The sequence below is a fragment of the Phaseolus vulgaris genome, chromosome 10 (genome assembly GCF_000499845.2).
Source record: "Phaseolus vulgaris cultivar G19833 chromosome 10, P. vulgaris v2.0, whole genome shotgun sequence".
NCBI lineage: Eukaryota > Viridiplantae > Streptophyta > Magnoliopsida > Fabales > Fabaceae > Phaseolus > Phaseolus vulgaris.
The window spans coordinates 17746731-17769894 of record NC_023750.2 but is presented as its reverse complement, the minus strand read 5'-3'; the positions used below and the strand labels follow the sequence as shown (position 1 = coordinate 17769894).

The following is a 23164-nucleotide window of genomic DNA, read 5'->3' as shown; positions in this document are numbered from 1 at the left end:
GCCATAACTCTCTCTGGCTCTAACTCATCCCCTCTTGTTTCTTATGAGTCATACTTTGTGTTGTTGCTTTTGTCCTCTTAGCTATCTTTTTCATAAAACCTTTACTTGGAATAATGGCCAAGCATTCCCCTGAGAGTGAACCGGTGCAAGAGATTTAGATATGCATCACATTGACACTAGTCTTGGCTTGCAGTTTTATCACTGATACTCGTACTGATGGAGAAACAAAATGTGGTGGAGTGAGAGCTAAGGATTGATGTTACAAACACAAAATAAGCTTCTACTAATACTGGACTCACAACTACCAAACCAATTAGAAGGGTATCTAGGCCCACTTTATTAAATGACTATATCTAGAAGGATCTCTTACTTTTTTGTCTTTTGTGAGAATTGGATTGAACATTTTTTGTTATGCCTTTTCAGTATGTTCTGAATAGCCGTTTATTAGGACAAATGATTTTTCAAGAGATATTATATATCCCACGAGACTGGGAGAGAGTAGTGTGCATATTCTTGGCTCTTGCCTTTTCTTTATTCTTAAAGGTTGTTTTTATTCTATCTGTGGTCACTTTTCCATCTCTTTATTTCCTCATTTTTTTGGTGTTCTTCCTCATCCCTGCTTAATCCTTGTATCAATTTCACTACAAGAAAAACATGATGTTTCGTCGGCCAAAAACGGACGGGAATAGGAAAATATTGACGCCTAAGCGTCGGATTTACGTGGGCCAACAATCCCACGAAAAATCGCAAAAACAAATGAACATTTTCTTCGGCTAGCGGATGCGACGCACATTGCCTGGGCCAAGCCGACAAAAAACGGACAACTTCTGATTGAAACTTTTGTATTCCTCTGAGGATGTCTCTAAGGTATCCTCCAATTTGCTTGTTCTCTCGTGAATTGAAGGATAAAGTGGTTTTTGCTGATAAGGGGCTTGTGTGTTGGATGGACCAACATCTTATTTCTACCCAAAACCTTAGTTATGATTGCTTCTCCAATCTTGAGACATATTATTCTGATAATTGTTGTTGTTGGAGAAACCACATTGCCTTCCTTTATTACTCATATAGTTGACTTTTGCTTCAGATGAATTATTTTGATAAGAACAATGACCATTAGGATGGTCTCCTCCACAAAAATCACACTTCATTACTTGAGTTTGACTTTGAGAAGACAACAACAAATGTAATTGTTGCGACAATTTAGACATTTGTGTAGTTAATGCCTCAATCCGTTGTGTCAAAATTTTATTCTAAGCTAGAATTGCATCTGGAGTAGTAAGCTCAAGGAACCCTTTCTTTTGAACAAATTGTCTATCATATTGAGATTGATAATTGATTGAAACTAATGCATCAATAACTTTTGTTGCTTGTTCAAGATCGACAATCATCATTGTACCATCAGCTGCTGCATCCAAAATCATCTTTGTATCTGGTTTGAACCCATTGTAAAAGATGTCCAACTGTGCAATATCCTCAAATCCATGATTTAGACATCTTCTCAACATCACCTTAAATATCTCCAAAGCTTCGCAAAATGGTTCATCCCGTCCTTGTCTGAACGTAGAAATATCAGACTTGGCTTTGATGTAACAAGAGAGTCGAAAAAATATTTGTAAGAACTTCTTCTCTACATCTTTCTAACTAGTGAGGCTCTGATTTGGATACGACTTAAGTCATTCTTTAGCTTTACTAGCTAACAATAAAGGAAATGAACATATCCAATATCACCTTCTTGGAACCCCATTGTTCCAACCAACTCATAAAAAGTAGACAGATGTGTATTTTGTTCCCTTCTTTCTTTGACATTGTAATTCTGTGTGGTGCAGTTTCAGAGGGTTATTCCGAAAACTGTGTGGTTTGCCAAAGAGTGGTGTGTGTTCTTGAAGGATTCAAGATCATCACTCTTGGTGTGTGTTGTGTAATCTATGTTTGATTACATAGTGAATTCTCAGTGGTTAGCTGGGGAATGGATGTAGCTCTTGGTTAAGAGTGAACCATTATAAACATCTTGTGTAAATCTCTCTATCCTTACTCTCTATCCTTGCTGGTATAAACAACTGATTGTTTCGCAAAAAACAACCGGTTGATTTTCTGGAATCAAACTAAAAATTGTTTTCTTTTTGGCTGAACAATTTTCTAATTGATTGATTCTTCATAGTCCTTCACTCTACCTTCAATCTTCGCAAAAATCTTTTAAAAATAATTCACCCCCCTCTTGTTTAAGGCCTCTAATTCTAACAATTGGGATCATGAGCTGAGTTCTTGAAAGTTACTCAAGTTTCGATCTTAAAAACTTTTTAAAATGGCTGAAAAACTACCCTTTGGGGAGGGTTCTTCAATAAACATATCACCTTTGTTCTGTGGACTTAATTATCAATTATGGAATGTTAGAATGAAAATCTTTGTTGAATGAATTGATAGAGAAAATTGAGATGCTATCGTAAATGACCCTTTTGGGAAGAGGAACTCTCCTCTAAAATGCAAACCTTGCATCATGAGTCTAATGGTGTATATGTTTGGCAACAACAATATCATGGATAGGAAGACACATATTACAAGCTAGAACTAGATTCTTAACTAAGCTGGAAAATTTGTATCTGAAACTAATAGGTATTGTAATTATCAAGACAATGTTAGCAGGGCTAGGGCCTTATGTGATTGAAATGTTTATGGAAGTACTTTGAGAGTCTAATTAACATAGAATATAGATGTGTTTAAATAGGTTGAGCACTCTTAGTGTCTCCTTTAGTTTATATTCTTTTTTAGTTGATAAAGAAATAATATTCTCTTTCTAGTCTAGTTCCTTTGAGAGTTTATTTTCCAACTATATATAATGAAACACTAAAATTTATTTAGAAAATCATACACTGTTTTCTACCTGAATGAAATGATAGTAAAATGGAAATATGAATATGATAAGTATAGAATACAACGGAGAAGACGTAAATTATCCACACTCTATTATAGCATATTAAGTGAAGCATGATATAATGATATGCATGTATTTTGCACTAATATTTGGTGTGTGAGAACTTAAATGCAAATTTCACACTAATCTTGCTTGCTCAAGTGATGATTTCACATCAACCTCATCATACCCATTCACTTCCACGAATTCTTTAAAGGTCATCTCACGATATTGCTTTGGGTGTTTTTCATCAACAAACTTCGTGCTAGGGCTGATTAATCTGTCCAGTGAAGGTCCATGAATGCCAATGAGAGATATCCTTTGCACCTTATTGTTGCCAATAATAACTCGATGGATGTGACTCTTATACATCCCATTGGTTAAGATCTACAATTGATTGATGTTAAAAACTAACAAAATTAAGAGGTGTGCTTCAACCCTTATACAAAAAGAACATGTTACTAATGTCAACCCAATCATCTAGTCCAACAAATAACAAAACAATAGTCCAATAATAACAAGAGTGTTTCTTCTTGCACCCCTACATTCTTCGAAATATCAAAATTACCCTTGACAGTTTTGGGTGATTCTGGAATAGGGTGTTCTGTAAGCAAAAGATGTTTCCATAATAAGAAATCCAAAAGACAAAAAATCATTATGGAATATTCTTTCCATAACATATTTTTAGGATTTCCAGAAAAATAAATCCAAAATTCATAAAATGTGTTCCGGAAAGTATGTGTCAAAAACAATTCGAAACGAACAATCCATAAGTCATTTTTAAAATGGGTAAAACAGTATGTTCAAAAAATAATTGAGTATAAGGAGAAATTTATTAAGATGCCGGAAGAAACACTATAATAAAAAAAGTAATTTGTTACAACCTCAAAAGTCGTCCGAAAGGGAAAGGGAAACTAGTTATACATTGTTCTCACAATAAGAAGATACCTAAAAAATAAAATCAACTATATATAAAACATACAAACTATTTTATGGAGAAAATAATTTGAATAAAAGTACCTCAACTTGATCACAAAGTTGGATGAGAATGACATCACTAGTACAAAAAACTTCATTAACGACTCCAAAGAAAGACGATTTATAAATAACCATCGTTGTAAAAAAAACGGTGGCAATTTTGTAAATAAGTTAGATATATCACGACGGAACCGTCTTTAAAACTTGAAACATGGACATATCACGACGGTTCCTACTGGAACCGTCTTCATAAGTGGGACATATCATGACGGTTCCTAAGGGAACCGTCTTTATAACCTGCTAAAAGACTTATCATGACGGTTCCTTATGGAACCGTCTTTGTTTCTCCTTAGATTTCAAATTTATGCTTCAGCGCATCTTCTCTATTCTTCACTTCTTCTTTTCATTGTTTTTCACTTTTCCAAAGGGTTTTGTGCCATCGTCCTTGAGCTCGCCACACCGGTCGCCACTACTTGCACCTGTCTCCGCTTGGACAACGCCCTCTCTCCGCTTAGTCTGAACCTGTCGTTGCTCGTCACCGTCGTCCTTCCTTGCCTCGCACCGCAGCTGTCGTGCCTCGTCACAACTGGCCAGCCCCACATCGTAGGTTGTCTTCGCGTCGCACCTGCGGAGCTTCTTCACTATGGCTCCGCCCCGCCCGTGGGTCCTCCGCGCGCTGCCATTGTGGATGTTGCGTGGGTCCTTCGCTCGTAACTTTAGCACGCGTGCTCCTCGTGATCGCCGCACGACCTTGTCACCGCACGACTCCGTCGTTGCCTTATAAGCCTTCGCGCCAACATTTCTGCATTCCCGCGGAAAGGCACCAACTTCTCTATTACTCTTGTTTCGCTCCATTTCCAAGTTAGTATTTATTTATTTATTTAATAATATATTAATTTTTATTTAGATATTTATTAATTAATAATTGTTATATATTGTTTTTATATATTGTTTAAATGTATTGAATGTTGTGATTCTGAGTCCGAATGTGTCAGACCTTCGACAATTTTGATTTATATTAGATATTGTTTTTACCTGATGAATGTACTGATTCTGAGTCCGGAGGTGTCCGACTTTCGCCAATTTTGATTTTGATTTTCTTAGCTTACCAATTCTATGGATCGGAGTTGGATTAATACACCAAGGATAAGTGATGCTTACGAAAAAGGGATTGAAGAATTCTTACAATTTGCGCAACATTATTCCATTAGTAATTATAATGGAGTAAAAATAAAGTGTCTTTGTGTCAATTGTTTGAATGGAAGGATATTGAGTGTTTCCGAAATTAGAGAACATCTTTTGTGTGATGGATTTTTGAAAAATTATACAACATGGACTTGGCATGGTGAATTATTTGACTTGCCAACTGTGCGCAGAGCTTTAGAGGAAGTTGATTTCTCAGTGGACGATAGATTAGAAGACATGATTCGTGATGTGGGAGCATAATCTTTTGCTAATGCAGTTTTCGAAAATATGTCTAATGACGCATAAACTCCTTTGTATCTTGGTTCAACTAACTTCACACGATTATCAACAGTGTTAAGGTTACTGACAAAAGCTTTACAGAATTGCTCCAACTGCTTAAGGACATGCTTCCAGAAGGAAATTTACCCAATCGAAATTATGAGGCAAAAAAAATACTTTGTCCAATGGGTATGGAGTATAGAAAAATACATTCATGTCTTAAAGATTGTATTTTGTACAGAAATGAGTACGAAGATTTAAGAAGATGTCCCAGGTGTGGTTTGTCACGTTATAAGGTTAAAGTTGGTCAGAATGATGAAATTGATGAATTCAAAAAGGAAGGTCCTCGTGCTAAGGTTGTTTGGTATCTTCCAATAATTCCAAGGCTTAAGCGTTTGTTTGCAAATACAGATGATGCTAAAAACCTTAGGTGACATGCAAATAATAGAAAATGTGATCGACTACTTTGTCATCCAACTGATTCTTTGCAGTGGAAGAAGATTGATAAAGAATTTCCAGAATTTGGAAAAGAATCAAGAAACTTAAGACTTGGATTGGCAACTGATGGAATGATCCTTTGGAAATTTAAGTAGTAATCATAGTTCATGGCCCATTTTGTTAGTGATTTACAACTTACCTCCTGCTTTGTGTATGAAGCGTAAATACATGATGTTATCTCGTCCAAAACAACCTGTAAATGACATAGATGTTTATCTTAATCCATTGATTGAAGATTTGAAGTTATTGTGGAATGAAGGGGTTGATGTGTTTGATGCGTTTAAGAATGAATCTTTCTGATTGCATGCGATGTTATTTTGTACTATCAATGAATGTTATGATAGGAGGTTCAGAACAAAGTAAAAGCCAGTCAGGCACATAATGATACCCCACATTTATTGTCCTGTGGTGGTTATAAGTTGTTAGAGCAGAAGATGTTTGAAGAAAAGATTAAAGCACGTTCTACTTCCATTGAGGAAATGAATAATATAGATTCTTTTAGGCCTCCATCCCCACCACCCCGACATGAGATGTAGAAGGGTGCTCGTATAAACCCATCAGGGACATGGAGTTCTAAGTCTACAGAACAAACAGTTGAACGAATTGTAAGAAATATGTTTTCTTTGTGTTATTTTAAATTCATTGTGTTGAAGTTTGACAATTTCTTTTCATTTGTTTTAGGATTCTCTTGCTTAGCAATCAACAAAGGAGACTTTTAATCCATGTGGTCGCAATGAAATTCTTAATGTTGCTCTCGTACAACTTGAGCACCCTGGATGTGTTCGTGTAGCTGGATATGGGGTTGGGATTCGGTCATACTTTGGACCTTCATCACATAGCAAGGAACAATCGTCCAATCAACCTAGCCAAGAGTATTTACTACAATTAAGTGAGCAGTTAAAGACCGAGGTAACTCAAGAGCTTAAAGAAAGCTTCATGGAAGAATTTAATGTGCGAATGGAAAGGGAGTTCAAAAAGCAGTGGGAGGGTTTAGGACTCTCTCAGCAACCACCTACTATGGTAGAAGATCAACCACCTCCGCCTCCTATTAAGAAATTCAGCACTAAAGGGAGTTGTTCGATGGTTGATCTATCGTGAGATGACTTTGGCTCAACTAGACAATGGAGTTATATGTTGAGTGTAATTCTTTAACCCTATTCATTGCCTTGGGTAAATGTTATGAAGGGGTCACAATGTTACACAATGTGCCTCTTCCTTCTAATTTCATGAAGGTCACGGTGGAGAAGATCCTTTATGGTGATCTTGCAGTTCTTTTGCTGAGGTCACAATTGTAGCAAAGACATTACATACTTTCGTTGCCTGGCCTAGACATCTCGTCAGACCTATAGACTCTATGGTATATCTTTGCACTAATACTAACAGAATTATATATCAAATATATTACATTCTAACTAATTTAAGTATTTGTTTGTTTGTTAATGAGTAGCAGGAACCTAAGACAAAACTGCCTTTGTGAAAGAAGAAAATATTCTCCAATGATGATCCTGTGGTGGCATTGGTGAAAGTTGCTACAACTTTAGATACACCCGTCTTAGAGGTTCCATGGGATGCCAATGTTTTTGGAAGGGATAGTAATCTATCGTTGTACATTCACATGTCTGATTTGTAGGACCTTGCATCCAGAGATCAAGAGATTAACATAACAGTTATGCAATTATGGATGAAGTAAGTTCAAATATTAAAATCTTTATACTTTTGATTTATTAAATATATTAGTACTAACTTATTGAAATTTAGGTATCTTTTTGGATTATGCATCGATGAGGGGAAACACAATATATATGGGTTTTTAAACCCTCAAGTCATTCAATTAATTGGAAACAAGAAGTCGGAAACAAAAACATACATCATCACTGCCTTAAAGAATGGTGGAAAACAAATTTATTTTGCTCTGAACATCCAAGAGTAAGTCCTTATTTATTAAATAAGTTATAATAAATTATTGAAATAAGAGAAACTAATTAACTGATTTGTTATATAAGCGTCATTGGCAACTATTGATCATATTTGTTCAAGATCATACCGCTCCATGGTTTTACTCCTTGCATAAAAACCCCCTACCTATTTTAAAAACATTATAGATAGGTACGACAGTTTCATTTAATATTTATTATGACTTATACATTATATAATGTTATGTATTCTAACATGAAATCTTATTATTTTAGTGCTTACTCTGGATATAATATGTTGTGTGGGAGGAGAAGTTCAAACGCACAAAAACTCACTTAGATGTACCTTAAGGTGTTTAAAGTACATTTGTTCACTCAATTTAATGTGTTTCACTCATTCATTTAATACATTTATTTTCACATGCAGTCCAACAGGCAATCTGGAAATTATGAATGCGGTTATTATGTTATGCAGTGGATGTTGACTATTTTGCAAGCTGCAATTAATAAAGGTTGGGATCAGGTAATACCTCAATACAATAAACACTTTAAAATTTGAAGTTTATTATTCATGAACTAATTCAAAAAATTTCAAATGTCACAGTTGTTCAACGACCAACACCCGCTAGATTCGGAAGCATTGAAGTATGTGAGAACAACATGGTCAAAGTATTTTGTAACCATGTATAACACCTTAGGATAGATAAATCATTAGAAAGACATACTTTTTCATATATTAGCAAAACTTTTTGTATAATATTATAATTTGTTGTATGTATTTTTCATATTTAAATTATGGTTTTAAATATTTTGATTTTCTGGAATTGGAAATTTTATGCAGGTTTGAGATTTATTAAAAAACAAAAATAATGGGGTGACTTGACATCAATGAGCATGAGAATTTCAGAAAGTCAAGACAGAACTTTCAACCAAAACCTTAAGGCATGGAATATGTGGGTTTTCTTTCTTATGTATTTCTCTTCAAGCACATTCATACTCAATGTGGGACAAACTGACACTCGAAATCCTAACAATCACCCCTTCAAGTGCAAGTTTCTTCCACATTGGTACTTCCGCACAAGCAGAAGTGGTTACCCACTTGTACCATCTTTTTTATTAGAACGGGACACACTTACCTGAAACTCCGTATCAGGAAGACTTTCGATAGAAGGAATCATAACAATACAACCTCTCACATGACCACTTGTACCGCCATTTTTATCACAAAGGGACACGCTTACCTAAAACTCCTTGTCAGGAAAACTTTCGACACAAGGAATCCTTACAATACAGGATTTAACCACTCTTATGTTCGATGCTCACCGCACTATTTTGTTGAATTTTTATTGGAAAATGTGAGGATGATTTGACACCAATGAGCCATGAACATTTCATATAAGAACGTCAAGACACAACTTTCAACCTGAAACCTTAAGTCATTGGGTATGTGGGTCTTCTTTTTTTATATATTGCTCTTCATGCATATTTCTACTCAATGTGGGACAAACTCACACTTGGAATCCTAACACTTTGTTTTTCCCTTCTTTGTCACCACCACTCTTCATCATATTCTTGTCTCCTCATTCTTCGTTGTTGTAAAAGATAATTTTATTCTTAACTTCGCCTATTGCATCACTCATTCACTTTTCTACATTGTCACTCCTTCATTTTCTTTCCACACCTCAATGTTGTTGTTATTGTTGGTTAGTTACACTAGTTCAATCTCTCACTATTGTCTTTAGATCTACTCACACTCCTCACCGTTGTCGTTGTCACCACTTACCCCTACCAACACCACATCAAAATTGTAGTATTGGTGTCGTAATTAAATAATTTGTAAAGTTTGAATTGTGTATATGAGGACGGTTTTGCAAAGAATTATCGTTGTAGGTGATATATTTGACAATGGTTTGAATTGTTATTGAAAATCTCAATTTTCAACAATGACTCGATCAACGACGGTTGTAGAACTATCACTAGAATGTGATTTAAATTGTTAGTGATGTCATTCACATTGCAGGGAAGATCAAGAAAGGGAATCAAGACATCGATGAAGAAAAAGATAGGGCTTATATATGATTCAAGTATATTTATCTCATAATAAGGTGGCAATGGAATGAAGGTGCTTTGGAGAATAGAAGACTGTTGCTGGAAAGCTGTGAAAAAACAAGGGACTGTTGGTTTATTTTTGGAGATTGCAGGGAGAGGAAGAAGTTTGTCAGAGATGGGTGCCAATGGACTCTGAAGGAGAGGAAACACAATTTCTTCTGCTGCAACTATTGGAAAAGTTGACAACAACAGTTTTACTACTGCTATTGCGGTTTTCCACCATCTCAAGGCGCAAAAGAGATGTGGAATGAAGTAGGGATTTTGGAATCCCATGCATGGCCAACAATGATGAAAAATATTTGACAGTTCTGGTTATGTTTAAATGAATTGCTTTGTCTTTTAGGAAGCTTTTAAATATTGATTTTGAAGTCCCTCATGTATTACTAATGATGGAATGCAGTAGGGAGGGATTATGATAGGTTTGTTTTGGAATTGCATAAGGGTTGGAGCACCCCTAAAGTGCACCCTATATAATTTGATTGATTCTTTTCTGATTAAAAAAAAAAACACAACCAAGCTAAGATAAGTTTCGGAAGAGGAACTCTCCTCTAAAATGCACACCTTGCATCATGACTCTAATGGTGTATATGTTTGGCAACAATATCATGGATAGGAAGACACATATTACAAGCTAGAACTACATTGTTAACGAAGCTGCAAAATTTGTATTTGGAACTAATAAGCATTGTAATTATCAAGACAATGCTAGCGAGGCTAGGGCATTATGTGATTGAAATGTTTATGGAAGTACTTTGAGAGTCTAATTAATATACTATGTAAATAGAATATAGATGTGTTTAAATAGGTTGAGCACCCCTAGTGTCTCCTTTAGTTTATATTCTTTTTTAGTTGATAAAGAAATAATATTGTCTTTCTAGTCTAGTTCTTTGAGAGTTTATTTTCCAACTATATATAATGAAGAGCTTAAATTTATTTAGAAAATCATACACTACTTTATACCCGGATGAAATGATAGTACAATAGAAATATGAATATGATAAGTATAGAATAGAAGGGAGAAGACTTAAATTATCCACACCTTATTATAACATATTAAGTGAAGCATAATATAATGATGTGCATGTATTTTACACTAATCTTTGGTGTGTGAGAACATAAATGCAAATTTCACTATAATCTTGCTTGCTCAAGTGATGATTGCACATCAACCTCATCATCCCCGTTCACTTTCAAGAATTCTTTAAAAGTCATCTCACGATATTTCTTTGAATGTTTTTCATTAACAAACTTTGTGTTAGGGTTGATCAATGTGTCCAGTGAAGGTCCATGAAGGCCAACCACAGATATCCTTTGCACCTTATTGTTGTTAACAATAACTCGATGAATGTGACTCTTATACATCCCATTGGTTAAAATCTACAATTGATTGATGTTAAAAACATAAGCCAAATGGTGAGAAGGAGGAAAAATGTTTATTAATAATAAGGCATTAAAAGAAAGATGATGGAGGAAAAAAATTTGTTTCACAAAGAATGAAATAAATTAACTAACACATTAGAGGTGTGCTTTAACCTTTATAAAAAAAAATCATGCTATATAATCTACAACCAAATCACGTAGTCCAACAAATAACAAAACAGTAGTCCAATAATAATAATATGGCAAGCCAACAGCTCCCTTGGATTTGGCATTGGGGGGATAAAGGTTCATGGCCAGTACCTCAAACCCTGACTTCAATTCCAATGCCTTCTCTACAAAGTGTTCTTCAAACCCTAAGCTTTTAGACACTGTCCTCGCCAATCCAATTACTACCCTTCTCATTTCTTTGCCATATTCTTCTAAAATTTTGCTGATGCACCAAATAACCCAAAACAACTTCATGGGAATTTTTAAGGAAATTAATGTTAAGGAATGTCCATAGAACCTTTAACCATTACATCAGTCAAGTTTTGTTGTCATATTATGATTATTATTATACTTATGAGTATAATTATCAATATTAATATAATTAATAAAATAAAAATTAATAACATTATTCATATATTTAATATTATTATTATTAATATTGTTAAATATTTTTAATATTATTAAATATTCTTAAATATTCTTAATATTATTATAACTTCTTAATATTATTAAATATTCTTAATATTAATAAATATTCTTAAAATTATTATATTTTCTTAGTATTATTAACTATTATTAAATATTAAATATTATTAAATATTAAATATTATTAATATTATAAAATATTATTAATATTATTAAATACTATTAAATACTATTCATATTATTATATATTATTAAAATATTAAATATTATTAATATACCTACGGATTCAGAATCTGTGGGTAATGTCCGTAGGTAATGTTGTTTGTAGGTAATATCCGTAGATAATACTAAATTTACCTACGGACTCAGATACGTGGGTAAAAATCCATAGATAATACGGATTTTTTTGTAGTGTATGGAAGAGGGAATGCCATAGTAGTTAAACCAAGATAGCTACCTTTCTCATTAAATTTATATATGCTGGAGAGTAATTTACAAATTGTATTATTTTATTTTGCGGAATTAAGAACATTTTTTTTAAAGAACACTTAAAGAAGGTTTAAAATCTTCTTAAAGTTTTTTACAAGAAACCTTGATAAAGATAGCCGTGACATTAAGTATACGCAAGACAAACATTATTAAAAAATTATTAAATAAAAATTAATTGAAAGATAAAAAATAAATAATTTTATATTAATTAAATTATATACTATTTTAAAGATTAAAAAAATTATTGATATCTAAATTAGTTTCTATTATTAATAAATAATTTTTAAATTTGTATCTAATTAGTACCTAGGATTTAGCTATCAATTATTTAAATCTTGGTAGATAATATTATATACCAATTTAAAAATTATTTAATAATAATAGAAACTAATTTAGATACATTAATTTTTTTTAATCTATAAAATAATATTTAATTTAATCAATGTATCTTTATCTCTAAAATTAATTTATATTGAATTATTTTCTTGTAGTCACTTCAACCATCAACATTGTAAAAATAAACTTGATTAATGTTGGTCTAAATAATTGTAATTCACTTCAACTAAAAATAATATATATAATCTATTTTAGTGAATGAAGATAAAGTTATCAGAATTAAGGTGTAATATTTTTCTTTATTGAACCAATGAATTATATTTTGAAGTAAACATAAAATTATAGATAATTATATAATTTTGTAAATAAAATAATAACAATTAATTTGAAAATGTTAACATAACTATAGATAACTAGATTTTAGAAAGGTTATAAAAGTGTAATAAAAGAATAAATGAGATAACTAGATTTTAGAAAGGCTAAAATGGTGCAGTAAGACTGATAGGGTGTGTTTGAGTGGGTGCAAGGTTTGGTGGAGAAAGGTAGACTATGAAGTTAAGTAAGAACAGTATATGGTTGAGGCCCAAAGTCACAGGTACATGAAGAATCCTGCTGAAGAGATACATGTGTATTCTACTACAGCTTTAGCTTTAGTTATTTAGAAATATTGAATTTAAATACTTTTGGAGTGTTGGGGTGTTGAGGAGTTGGCCAATTCAGAAACAGTAAGGTGAGGTTCTCTACCAGATTCTAATGGCAGGATGTTTGCGGGTGTAGTTTTGTATGCCTTTAAGCAGCAAACGGTTATTTTTTATTCTTCCTGGCTCGTTTTGTACATCAGAAACTCTTTTTTGAAGGTATCGAATTATGTATAAGGGTGGAGATATCTTAAATATCCCTCTTAATTTTATTTAATTATTTGATAATAAAAAAAATATGAAACACCTTAGAACATGAAGGGAGATAGAGAAATAGGTTTTGTGTAGTTATTATGTACCTGAAACCAGATGGGTTGGAAGGAAAATGAGATTGAGGATGCGCAACAACCTTCAGATATTCCCTGTTTTCCCCAGTGGAGGAGTTTAGTTCCCATCTGATTCTATCCGATGGACTTCTTTTGCTGTAGATCCTTCTCTCATTCAATGTTGTTTTTTTTTTTATCAGCAAAGAATGAAATAGAATTAAGGGGATACAAAGGGGTATCCCAACCCTTTATACACTTACCAGAACAGAACAAAAGAAGACCCAAACAGGGACAGTTGTAAGATGTATACTACCAAGAGCTATGGAACCTTATACCAGTAAACCTCTAAACACTGATAGCTGGTGGGAAGGGCTTACTACGCCCTCAAAAGAACCCTACCTAACACCCCGAAGATAAAAGGAACCTACAAAACCAAAAACTTTCACTGCATCTACAAAAGGTACACAATGGACATTAGTATCACCCTCTATGAAAAACCAAAAAAACTACATTCACCACTAATGTCCATAAAACCAGGGGAAAAGCAAACTAAACACTCTACACAACATAGACCAAGATTACACACAGTAGCCCACAAACAACCACCGACACCCTGTTCCTGTTGTTCATTGAGAGCAGAGCCGAAGCCTAAGAATATGGATCACCAGCAGCAAGCGTAAAACACTGGTGTAGAGGACATACTTCAACTCTGAAAAAGGGCACCTTTTTACCTGCAAAACTACAAACGACGTTAGCTAAAAAATCTGTTATCTGGTACGTGAGGCCTTTGATGCAAGTTGATATCCTTGTTGGATCAGTATAAGCTGTAGCACAGGCCATCCCCAAAGGAAGATACAGGATATGCCCCTCAGCACCTGATGGCAAACTATTAACCATGCTCCAACATCCTAACCCTTATAGCCTTAGGACTCTGCTGTCCTCACTACACAATCCCCTCCACCAAACTGGCAGAGACAATTCACCTCTCACTTCTTAAACAACAGCAGGCAACAGTGTTATAACCCAAAAAAGCAAAGATTACCTAACCCGAGCTTCCCAGAACCAAAGCAAACAGATCACAATATGGTTGTTGATCCCGAAAGGAGGCATTTACAAAAGAAGGGTTTAAGCAAAATCAACCCTTGGAGCCCCCTTGGCACTCCTCGAATTACCTAAACGCCGTTCTCCTAGGAACTTCCTGACAGCATCTACAACTCATCTTTGGAACACCTTCGGACGCCACAAGCAGCGCCAGCAACATGTAGAAAATCCTACACCTAAAGTACCTGGTTTATGAGGTGTTTGAAGACAAAGACCCCAACCCGAGAGCGCCACTCACATCCTCCTACGTGTGTACTAGTTCGCCTACAGAAAAACTAGCTGTTTTGTTGATATAGACAGATCACAAACCACTGTACTATTAATATGAATAATAACCATTGCACAACAAGGCAGCCTGAGATAACCCGCCACCTCCTACCATCAACATTCCACACTGGTCTACAAAGAACAAAAACTACACAAACCCATCCCCTTCAAGAAACTGGAAGATTTACAAAGGCAACCAGATGACCCACTTACAGAACAGCAAGGAGGCATTGGTACGGATACAAAATCCAATCCGAGAACGCATATGAGAAGCCAGCTACTTTATGTTTCAACCACAGCCAGGATTGTAATTGAGCACTTTGAAGAATTTCATCAGCATCGGGGATCCCTTCCTTAAACACCACCAAATTTCGCTGATTCCAAATACAAGTGACAATTGTCGCCCATACACCTAACCAAACCCGGTTCTGTTTATTAGTGAGGTGAATAAGGTTGAAATTCTCCATATGGTTCTGAATGCCTCTGTTTTGGGCCCCCAATATGCCTATCCAACGGAAACACCTTGACCAGACACCTTGGGCAATAATACAGTCCAAGAAGAGGTGTTGAGAAGACTCTTCTACCATATTACAAAGCGCACATAGGGTTGAATTTACCAGCACCCCCCTCCTGTTCAAATTAATTCTAGTTGGAATTCTATCCAAAAGAATTCTCCAAGCTGTGACAAGCACTTTTGGCATGGCTTTTGCTTGCCAGAGATTGCAGAATATCCCTTCCTTTATACGGGGGTGTTGATGGTTAGCCAAGATTGAATAAGCTGACTTAACCGAAAAGACACCATTCAGATCCCCACTCCAGATGAGATGATCCTCTTCTTCCTCACACACAGTCCCCATATTCAACATAGAGAAAAAATTTGATTCCATACTAGATTCCCACTCGAACCTATCCCTTCTCCAGGACAGTTCCCACCGCCACCTGTCCTCTTCCCAACTCCCGACCTCCCTCACTGACTTGCCTTGATCACAGGACAGGGAGTAGAGTCTGGGATACAGAGTTTTCAAACTAGTAGAGCATAACCACGCATCCTCCCAGAATCTCACTGAAGCACCATTGCCTAACTTCCACATAGTAGCCTTTTTAAACCATCCTTCTTCCACCCCATCACCCCCTATCTTGGCCAAGTCCCTCCACCACCAAGATTGGTACTTTAGACTAGTCTGGTTTACATCTGATTCAGAGCCGTATTTAGAGTTAAGGATTACTTTCCATTTACCACTCTCGCCATGCATAAGTCGCCATTTCCACTTTGACAATAGGGCAGAGTTAAAGTTCCTTATCTCCTTCACACCTAGGCCTCCTTCCTCTAAGGGCTTGCAAACATTGTCCCAACTAACCCAGGAAATCGACTTGTTCTGTCTTCCCCAATCCCAGAGAAATTTCTTTTGGATGCTGCTGATTTTATTACACACTGCTACCGGGGCTCTGAAAACGAATAGATAGAATAAAGGAATGGCTGTGAATACAGATTTCAGTAGACAGATACGACCCGCCATAGATAATAATCTACCTTTCCATGAGCTAAGTCTGGTTTCCAATTTCCTTACTACTGGTTCCCAAAACGATTTCTTCCTTGGGTTTCCTCCTATTTCAACTCCCAGATATTGAAAGGGAATCCTCATAGTATTACAATTCAGGGTCTTAGCATAAGTGTTCAGGACAAAACTATCTACTCCAATACCAGCCAACTTTGACTTGTGAAAGTTGACTTTTAAACCTGAGGCCAATTCGTAGCATCGGAGAATGGCTTTTATGGCGAAAATATTATCAAAGGAATCCTCACACATGAAAAGAGTGTCATCTACGAACTGTAGCAGGCAACATTCAATACTATTCCTTCCCACCTTAACTCCCCTAAGCAGATCCATTCTCAGTGCTTGTCTCACCAACCATGTTAACCCTTCAGCTACCACTAGAAACAGAAAAGGAGCCAGAGGATCACCCTGCCTCAAACCCCTAGATGGTTTGAACTCCTCCGAGGGGCTTCCATTAACTAGTACAGATACAGAGGAGGAAGTCAGACACCCTTTGACCCATGAAAGCCATCTATCATGGAAACCCATCCTCCGCAGCATATCTAGCAGGAAGCTCCACCTTACAGAATCATACGCCTTCTCAAAATCCACCTTTAGGAAAACCCCACTCTTCTTCTTTCTCTTAATGTCCTCAAGAACTTCGTTAGCCATAACAACACTGTCCAAGAGCCCTCTATCACTTAGAAAAGCTAACTGACACTCGTCAATGATCATTGGCATAATTTTCTTCATACGACTTGAGAGGATTTTAGTAACAATCTTGTAGATAACTCCAACAAGAGAGATGGGTCTGAACTGGTCTAACGAGGAAGGGTCCCTTACCTTGGGTACAAGAGCAATGAATGACGCATTACACCCTTTTGGAAAAGACCCAGTAGCATGGAAAAATTGCATAGCAGCCATAATGTCTGGTTTAACCACATCCCAACAATGCTGAATGAAATTAAAGTTGAAGCCATCCGGGCCTGGGCTTTTTGATCCTCCACACTGCCAAACAACCTCCTTTACTTCTTCCTCAGAGAAGCTAGTAATCATATTTGTACTCACCTCTACAGGCAAAAATTTGAACACCACTGACCCCAGATTAACACCCACTTCCTGTGTGGCCGTGAACCTCTTTTCGAACAACATCTTTGCTTCCCTACGCACAATCTGCGGATCCTCACACCATTGTGAATCCACTTCCACCCCTTTGACCTCATTCTTAATTCTTCTCCATCTGATGGTACTATGGAAAAATTTCGAGTTCATGTCACCATGCTTGGTCCAGTTCGCTCTTGCTTTTTGCCTATATATGGTGTCAAGTTTTTTGTCAACCAATCCCAGTTGACTAAGTAACTCCATCCTTCTCATCCTCCCAGCTTTCTCTAGACCCTCAACATCGTCTTTACCATCCAACTCCTCAATTTCAGATATGATACGACGTTTGTTTGTTTCCACACAGCCAAAAACATCTCTGTTCCACGCTTTAAGCTCTGCCTTCAATAATTTAAGCTTATCTTTGAGGATAGACATACTATTACCTTGCACCTCAAAGGATTCCCATTTGTCCTTCACCATATCCTTAAACCCAGGTTCCTTAAGCCATACATCAAGGGACCTAAACGGTTTTGTGCCCCAGTCTCTACTACAAGATTTCAAGACTAGGGCACAGTGGTCCGATACTGTTCTAGGTTGTGAATATTGCTTGGACGCTGGCCAAGTCTGGAGCCACTCTTCAGAGACAAGAAACCTATCTAATCTGCTTTTTGCTGTGCCATTAGCCTTATACCAAGTGTACTTCTAAGGCATTGTTATCAATGAAACTGTTGAACCCTTCCATCTCCTTCTTTTGGCTAGAACAACCTCTAATCCCTTTCCTTTCTTCCTCCCTTCGGACAGCATTAAAGTCACCACACACGACCCAAGCTACATTAACATGAGATTGCTTGAGTAACGTCAAAGCTTCCCACTCCTCTACCTTATCTTTAAGATTGCCACCTGCATAGACATTTACTAATACACACTGGCACTTTGCTTTAACGTGATACCCGACAATAGCGATAAAGCCAGTACCTATAATATGGCTGCCATACGAGAAAGCTTCTTTGTGCCACATTGTTACTAAGCTCCCTGCCCCATTAACTCCTGCATTGAACACCCAGCCAATGTTGCAATTCCCCCATAACGAGAAACATCTGGCCTCTGTAAAAGAGGAAGATTTTGTCTCCTGCAAGCAGAGAAATTCAGCGCCCTCCTTTGACACAATGTGATTCAGATACCTTGCTTTGACCCCCCCTCCCAAACCTCTGATGTTGAGGTTGACTATTATCATACTAAGTCCATTGGCCCTCCCACCCGAGACCCCTCTTTAGTCTCATTTTCCCTTGCCTCCATACAATCCAGTTCCCCTACAACATTCCTTACATTCCCTGAGCATTGCATTCCTAGAGTTTGCCCAAAGTCCCAAATTCTAACAGATTCTGCAGCCTTCACTTCATTCTTAATCCGATTGTTACGCAAGTTAATGTCAGTGGACGATTCTGCAAAAGAACAATGACTTAACCTGGAAGAGGAGTTTGCACCTTGATGAGAGGAACCTACACCACCATTTGTTCTCCACTTCGGTTGGGCAACTGACTGACCATTGTCCCGCAGTCTACGTAGAACCGGAGAAGATTTACTAGCCATATCCATCCGATCAGATTCCTTTGAACTCCCAAAAGATCCTTCTATGTTCGCCTCCTAACTCTGCCTGGATTTACCGCTTGATTGTGGGTCTGAGCTACCCGAAGAGGAGCCCACTCCCTCGCTACATTCATGGACCGCATGACATGGATGCACACCCGAGACAGAAACCACTGGTGACGTCGCTCCTCGGTGTATGCCATGACCAGACTCCAACACACATAAATTGAAAGGAGGAGGAGATGACCTGGCAACGACCTTGTCCGATTTACAAGGTTGTGTGGCTGTTATCCCATTACTAACCATGTTTGGGCCCTCCTCACTTGCCTTTTTACTATACACACTTCTGTTTTCCCCTTGGGGTACCCCTTGCTTAGGCCCAACTGAACAAGAATTACACACCTGGACCCCATCTAAAAGGTTATCCAAGGATTGTTGGATTACCTTACATGCAGCTTTGACTTGGTTTGCCGCAGATAAGGCTGCACCTCCTTTAGAAATGCCTTGCACACGCTTTACCTCATTTGTGAAAGGAAAGTCACTTTTGACCTGACACCCCTTATCACTATGAGCCTTTTCCTCCAAAAGCTTCCGCTTTGTTTCCACTTGAAGATGGTCCTGTTCTTCCGCCACGGCCACCGCCTTCCACCTAACACCACTGTGATTGGATACATCGTCTCCCTGTATGGACCGTCCAGAAAAAAACGTTTCCTCCACCAAGGTATCCGTAGAGGAGACAGTATCGAACGAGGTTAAGTGATCATGGGAGCACCAACATTCCCCTCTCTCTTGAGTAACAACCTCTTCAACAATGGTCACATTATACATTTTGCCATTTATCCTGAGGCTCTTCATCATTTCTGCTTTACCAGATTTTAGCAGTCGCACTTGCAACCGAGCGTACTCCAGATTCTCCCACAACAGAGTAGATTCGTCGACTTCTACCAAGGAGGCTACTTCACTTACTACTTTCGAAAAACAGTCTTTGTTCCATAATGATAGAGGGATACCATAGCACCTTACCCAGACTATTTTATGACTTGCAACATATGACTCAGACCATGGTTCCACAGAGACAAACAGGGAGTCGAACCAGTCCTTGTTTAGATAGATAATTTCTTCTAACCTCTCACTGTTGTTCGGTGTTAAAAGAACCAAGTTATCTCCCACAAATCTCAATCTGACTCTGCTCATACCACCTTTGACGAACTCTTCCTTCAGATTTTCAAAAGAGACATCTGGGACATCCTTCCGACTGCACTGGTAATCAGCCAAGGCGGGGTATTGGATGTTGTTTCAAAAACTGGCCCTTTCCAACTCCCCTGTGCTGGATTGCGGACCACTTCAGCATAAAAGAGTGTAGGCTTTAGGTGATCACCCCGATAGAGGGCTCTATTAGAGTTGTCACGTCGTAACCCCCTGACGATCTGTTCCCTCTTATCCCTTGGTCTGCTCGTATTGTTGTACTCCTTACTAGCGTAACTAGACTTCACATACTTATGCTCCTTCTCAGCTCTACCATACCTTGGAAGGTTAACATGTAGTTTAAAGCTTCCAATGAAAATCCCATCTAACTTTTTCTCCAGACTAGCTTCATTTGGGACCGGAAAGAATCTCACGAAGCCAAACCTCCTTCCCCACCTGTTTAGACGTCTTGAGATAAAAACCTCTTTCACTCTGGCCCATTTACGAAAAACTCTGAACATGTCGTACTCCCCATGATTGTCTGGGAAGTTTGAGAAGAAGAACGTGGATGAGTGCTCTACCCAGGACTTCTTTGTCGGGAGATTTGCCTTAGGTCCTTCAAAATTACTTCGATGTACCCTTTCCCTATTCCTTCTCCAACGCTCTTGCTCCCTTTCCCTCTCCCTTTTCCTTTCCCTTTCCCTCATGCTTATACCCTGATATAGATGTAACAGTGATTGTATTCTTCCAACTCTTATTTTCAACAGTGCAGTGTGGAGTAAGTAGAAATTTGGTTGTAGCAAAAAAAAACAGGAAAAAAAAAACTCTCATTCAATGTTGTTTGATCAAAGAAATCAGAAACTCCATTTAATATATTGTCAAATACTCCATCTTGGATGCTATGGTTTACCAACTGCATACATATCAAACAATGAGAAACTGTATATATATATATATATATATATATGTTGTAATATGCAGCTTGCTTTACTTGGTATGGAGTTGCACGGATTTTTGATGGACCAAGTTGTTGTAATGAGTGAGTGTATAACAAGGTTTTTGGGAGGAAGATTTTTTGTTAAAATTAATTAACTATTAAAGTTAGTTACAAGTTATTTAAATTCTAAAATTGATAAATACTTGATATATAGTTAATTAGATATTAAAATTATTTATTATAAAAAAAAAATTAGAGAAAAGAAAGAGCAAAGACAGTTTACATAGAAGAAGCCATATTCTAGGCAAGCATGACGGAGGCATTGAAGGGCATGCAGTTGCTGATTAGGGCTATCAGAGAAGAGAAGAGAGTAATCAATAGTGGGTATTTCATCATCACAGGCTGAGTAAAGATCAGCATGAAGAAGATGTTCTATCACTGCAAGCTCTGAGAAATTAGCATTGGAGAAAATAGGTTTAGAAGACTGAATTTGGGATGCAAAGGAACTTATTTCAGCCATTATAATCAAAGATTGAGAGTGAAAGAGAAGCTATTCTTTGGTAGTAACTTATATCATATCTGAGATGCATAAGCACTGCAACTATATATTTCCTCTACCGACACAGACTACGACGATTGTCCAACTTAGCATTTAATATCAACTTCTCAACTACCATTAAATGTGTTACATGTTTTTTAGTTTTTCTTAAGGTTAAGAAAGCAATTTGCTCCAAAAGTTATGTATATCATTGTTCTAATAAATTTTAATAGAGTAAAATTCAATTTAGATTTATGTTCTAAATAAAGTATTGAAAACTCAGAAAGGCTAAAAATTTCAATGTATATCATAGTATCAATCTATAATATAAATAGAAGGCACTTTCACGGTAAGTTCTAAAAAAAAATTCAACTAGAAAAAATTTGAAATTTTAACTAAAAATAGCAATCTGAAACTCATTCTGGGAGTGACAAGTGGCACGCTGTAGAACTTACAAGTAGCACGCCGTAGAACTTACACGTTTCACAAAATTCTCATTTTATTATCACCCACATCTCCCTCTCTCCTCTCATTTACGCCTTTCTCTTTCTTTTATTTTGGTTTCTCTCATTTACTCTCTCACTTCTATTCCGCCTTTATTTCGTTGCCTTTTCGTTTCTCTCAAGCATTTTCATTTCTTGGGTTTCTTCTTCTCTAGACACATTTCACCCTTTCTTGGATTTCTTCTTCTCTGGGTATGCTCTATGTTTTTTCTCACATTTCGCCTTTTTCTTTAGTCTGTGCAGCAATCTGTAGTGGAATGAATTTTCCTTCATATCCATCGTATGTTCAAGTACCAAGGTGAACTATTTTCCTTCCTCTGTCTTCATGGTTGTTTTCATTGATGATTTTTCTGTTGATTTAATCGTTAATGGAGATTTTTTTTTGGCTACTTAATTAGGGTTTGGACTTCCTCTCAACGATATCTCCTTTTTGTTGTTAAACTTTATTTTTAAACTATTTTACACCTTTTTCCCATCTATATTTTAGTTTGTGCAACAACCGGTAGTGAAATGGATTTTCGTTCATATCCATCGTATGTTCAAGCACCAAGGTGAAATCTTTTCCTTCTTTTGTCTTCATGGTTGTTTTCATTGTTCATTTTTTTGCTGATTTAATCGTTAATGGAGATTTTTTTTTTGGCTACTTAGAGTTTGGACTTCCTCTCAAAGATATCTCCTTTTTGTTGTTAAACTTTCTTTTTAAACCTTTTTACACCTTTTTTCCATCTATATTTCAGT

General features: G+C 36.6%; 1 protein-coding gene across 1 annotated transcript; it reads right to left on the bottom strand.

Moving 5' to 3' along the window:
* Nucleotides 1-3046: 3046 nt before the first annotated feature.
* Nucleotides 3047-21919, bottom strand: LOC137815864 (2-oxoglutarate-dependent dioxygenase 19-like). The gene is made up of 8 exons (XM_068618977.1): nt 21669-21919; nt 21285-21361; nt 13706-13852; nt 11440-11680; nt 10430-10445; nt 9538-9546; nt 3929-3978; nt 3047-3295 (listed from the first exon to the last, which is right to left on the bottom strand). The coding sequence occupies exons 1-8, from the start codon at nt 21903-21905 to the stop codon at nt 3047-3049; spliced, it is 1026 nt and encodes a 341-aa protein (XP_068475078.1). The 5' UTR covers nt 21906-21919.
* Between the last annotated feature and the right edge of the window lie 1245 nt (nt 21920-23164).

Bases quoted from the DNA above. Each gene is read 5' to 3' on its own strand.
- LOC137815864 (XM_068618977.1), bottom strand. From the start codon at position 21,905: ATGGCTGAAATAAGTTCCTTTGCATCCCAAATTCAGTCTTCTAAACCT. The intron at 11,681-13,705 runs GTACATAATAAC...TTGGTGCATCAG, and splicing joins TCCAACCCATCTGGTTTCAG to CAAAATTTTAGAAGAATATG. The intron at 3,296-3,928 runs GTACTTTTATTC...AATCAATTGTAG, and splicing joins AACTTTGTGATCAAGTTGAG to ATCTTAACCAATGGGATGTA.